Source organism: Lactuca saligna, chromosome 4, assembly GCF_052625555.1.
Source record: "Lactuca saligna cultivar CGN05327 chromosome 4, ASM5262555v1, whole genome shotgun sequence".
In the NCBI taxonomy this organism is placed as follows: Eukaryota; Viridiplantae; Streptophyta; class Magnoliopsida; order Asterales; family Asteraceae; genus Lactuca; species Lactuca saligna.
Genome location: NC_136420.1, coordinates 56849208 through 56852732, shown reverse-complemented (window position 1 = coordinate 56852732; position 3525 = coordinate 56849208). Strand labels below are relative to the sequence as shown.

At 34.7% G+C, this 3525-nt stretch overlaps 1 protein-coding gene across 1 annotated transcript; it reads left to right on the top strand.

Annotated features, from left to right (window-relative positions):
- The first annotated feature begins 614 nt into the window (after positions 1 to 614).
- On the top strand, positions 615 to 2464 carry LOC145041918 (uncharacterized). The gene is made up of 3 exons (XM_078990166.1): positions 615 to 1341; positions 1872 to 2032; positions 2121 to 2464. Exons 1-3 carry the CDS (start codon positions 668 to 670, stop codon positions 2144 to 2146), a joined length of 861 nt encoding a protein of 286 aa, XP_078846292.1. The 5' UTR covers positions 615 to 667; the 3' UTR covers positions 2147 to 2464.
- The last annotated feature ends 1061 nt before the right edge of the window (positions 2465 to 3525 follow it).

Sequence of the window (3525 nt, the reverse complement as noted above, 5' to 3'; positions counted from 1 at the left end):
TATAAAACTATTTTACTTTTAATATGAATTATTTATAACAAATTATGTAAGGTACTACAAACTTTTATGAATTTAAAAAAAAAAAAAAAAAAAAAAAAAAAAAAAAAAACGATTGTAAGTCGTAAATTATCGTATTAGGTATATAATATATTTTTCTTCAATTAATTAAAAAATAACACATATAAACAATCAATTTAAGATAGAGCGGATTATGAAAAGGATAATTCGACAAAAAAAAATTACCATCTTGATTGGTAATGATATCTATTATAGATTTATTGTATAAAATTTGATTATCCTAACAAAATAATATATAGAGAGTACATATATATTGTTATTAAATATTATTTTCAACATATGATTTATTTACTTTTCCAATTTCTTCTTATAAAGTTTAATCCTTGTGTTAAGTGTATGAGCTTATATAAGTGACATGTCTAGCTTTCATTATGGTAACTCCTTTTTCCAGAACCGAAAAGCACAATTCCAAGAGCTAATGCTACATGCAGTTGTATATTATGCATTAGAGCTTGTAAATTAGTCTTACATCATATTTTCCTTTAGTATACCCTCACTCTCCACTCTCACTTTTTACCATTAAAAACTGCTCAAAGTATGGCAGCTTTTCATATATTTGCAGACCAAGGACCCGATCGGAGAAACTCAAATGTTGGACTACGAATGGGGAAACCCATCGACGATCATGCTCAACGGCACCGTCGCCGTCGATGAGTCCACCTCTCATCCCGACCAGAGCCGACATATCTTCGAGCAGTACTCGCAAAGCTTCAATGAAACCACCGCCTCATCGTACCTCAACCCCAACGACTTCCTCCACCACTCCCATAACCCCCACCACCACTACCTTAACAACCCCACCCAAACACATCCTCATTTCGCCTCCCTCTACGACCCACGCGCCTACGGCGGGAATTGTGCCTACCCACCGTCGCCAACGCCGTTGCTCACTCTTGAACCGGAGGGTGGTTCCGGGAACGTTAACTCTCATGGCCATGGGCAAAACGGGTACATGATCATGCCAAAGCCTGAGCCCTCAGGTTGTGCCATTGACTTCACAAACAACCGGATTGGGTTGAACTTGGGTGGTCGGACGTACTTCTCCTCGGCGGAGGATGACTTCGTGAACCGACTCTACCGCCGGTCTAGGCCGTTAGAGGCGGCTCTTGTTAGCTCTCCGAGGTGTCAGGCTGAAGGGTGCAATGCTGATCTTACCCACGCTAAGCACTATCACCGCCGGCATAAAGTCTGTGAATTTCACTCCAAAGCCTCCACCGTCATCACCGCCGGGTTGACTCAGCGATTCTGCCAACAGTGTAGCAGGTTGTTTCCCATTTTTACCCTTGTACCTATTTTTACCTCAATCAAACACTTCACAGTTCACAGAGTACAACCACTTGATGCATAAGATCACCTGAACGGGTTAACCGAAATCCCATGCATTAACTGATTGTACCTTTTAATAATATATTGTACAACTATATCATTGCACAGAAAGAAGGAAGAATTAAATAAATAAACATAGAAACAAAAAAATGACGAAAATGCCCTGGGGTGGGTTTGGGGTACAAGGAAACTAAAGACAATGATTGGTGTACATGGGGGCGATCCCGAGGGCATTTTTGGGTCCGTAAAAATTTCTGTTTCCCATATAAGCTGCGGATTTACCCTTTGTTAGGTACTGTTTGCTTTTGCTTCTTATAGTAACCTATACCCAAAATACCCTTTCTTTTGTTTCATTTATTGATTAGTACTCCTAAAAGTCCTAATAAATAATAATTAACTAATTATTAGTTTTTTACCATTCATTTGCAAAAAATAATATTTTTTTTTCACTATATAATGTTATAAAGATTCCATCTCTTATCGGAATTCGATAATGGAAAAAGAAGCTGTCGAAAAAGATTGGCAGATCACAACCGTCGACGTAGAAAATCATCACAAAATCCGGATCATAGCAAGGGAAGTGTCACAGTTTCGGGTGCTCAAAGTTCATCCTCCGAAATCATATCAAGTAAGAACTAATTAATTAATCTAAATTTTACAAATAATTATATTAATTTATTTAAAATTTAGAATATATATTTGTGTAAATTTTATAGGGTATCAGTCGGATTCGAGAGGTTAGTTAATGTTTGTTGGTGGCACGATGGTTGTTGTTTCTTCATGAAGGAAGTTTATGGGAGATGACTAGATGGCTTAGCTAAGTTATAAATAACGTCGTTGTAATTAATTTTTTTAGATTGGTTTCACAACAAATTAGTTTCCTCGGATGTTAATTCTCGATTAAATGTATTGCTAGGCTTAATTACTTTTATATATAGAAATTAATTACTGATTCTAGTTATATATAGCTGGTTTCTAAATTGGTAAGTATTATATAAAAAATGAAAGAATGTTGCCTAGCACATATGTGTACTAGGTTTTCAATTCATACGCTCAAAAACTTTATTATGCTTGTCTTTTTATACTTTTTAGCTGTTTACAATAATACCCGCTACAATTTGTAGCGTCTTATTACCGATTTCTTATTTTGCTAAGTGTTTTGTGTTTCGTTATAGTTGTTAAATCTTAATGTTACACCAGATCTTGTAAGCTTATTATGTCTTCGGGTAAGAAAGTGTCAAAATACTTTGTTTTGTTTTGGGAAGATTGCACTTATTATAGGAAATATAATCTCAAAATCGATGTTTAAGTGTATATGCTATAAGTTTATCATAAGAATTCTAGTTACCTAAATGATGAGGTTCATTAGTCATCGGGTTTTCTTTACTAATAAACTTGTTAAAATTGCAAATATTTATTTTGAAGGTATGTAATTAGCCTCAATGAGACTAGTAAGATAGGGGTATTGGTAATCCCAATCCTATATCCTATTGTAAACTTGTATCACAAATTCCGGTATATTCTTATCGGTGATTAAGGTTTAGGTCCAAACCCTTCAGGATTTAGTAATTATGGTTTGAGTATTTTTTATATATTATGTAATTGTCTCCAAGCCTTCTATCTCCTCCTCGGTTGGCCATAGACCTGACAAACGTGTTGTGTGGTGTTGGGTTCGTGTTGTGTCAATATATTAAACAGTTTGAAAGTACTTGACCCTAACCCGAACCGTTTAATTATCGTGCCGTATCGTATTAACACGTTTATTTTCGTGTCGGTTTCGGGTTAAGGTCTCTAAATATGTTGTGTCACGTCTCCTTGAAACATTTTAAAGTTTGGTAACTAGAGTTATGGATGCAAAAATGAAAAAGTGAAATATTGGAGTTAGGAGATGGAATGAATTTTTTTTAGTAAGTTTAGAAGACAAAATGAAAAGAGTTAAAGTTGGGGAGCAAAGGGGATAAGTGATGAGGATGAGTAAAATTAAGTAACTTGGAAAATTTGTATTTTATTTTTAAAATCTTAAGTTTGGTCTACTCTAAGTCTATAACATATAATATATTTATAAAAATATGAAATTTATAATAAATAATATATAATTGAACGCGTAATATTTGAGTCATC

Excerpts from the sequence above, each read along its gene's own strand:
- LOC145041918 (XM_078990166.1), top strand. The coding sequence starts at position 668 with ATGTTGGACTACGAATGGGGAAACCCATCGACGATCATGCTCAACGGC. Across the intron at positions 1,342-1,871 it reads TTCTGCCAACAGTGTAGCAG|ATTCCATCTCTTATCGGAAT; the intron begins GTTGTTTCCCAT and ends AATGTTATAAAG. Across the intron at positions 2,033-2,120 it reads ATCCTCCGAAATCATATCAA|GGTATCAGTCGGATTCGAGA; the intron begins GTAAGAACTAAT and ends TAAATTTTATAG.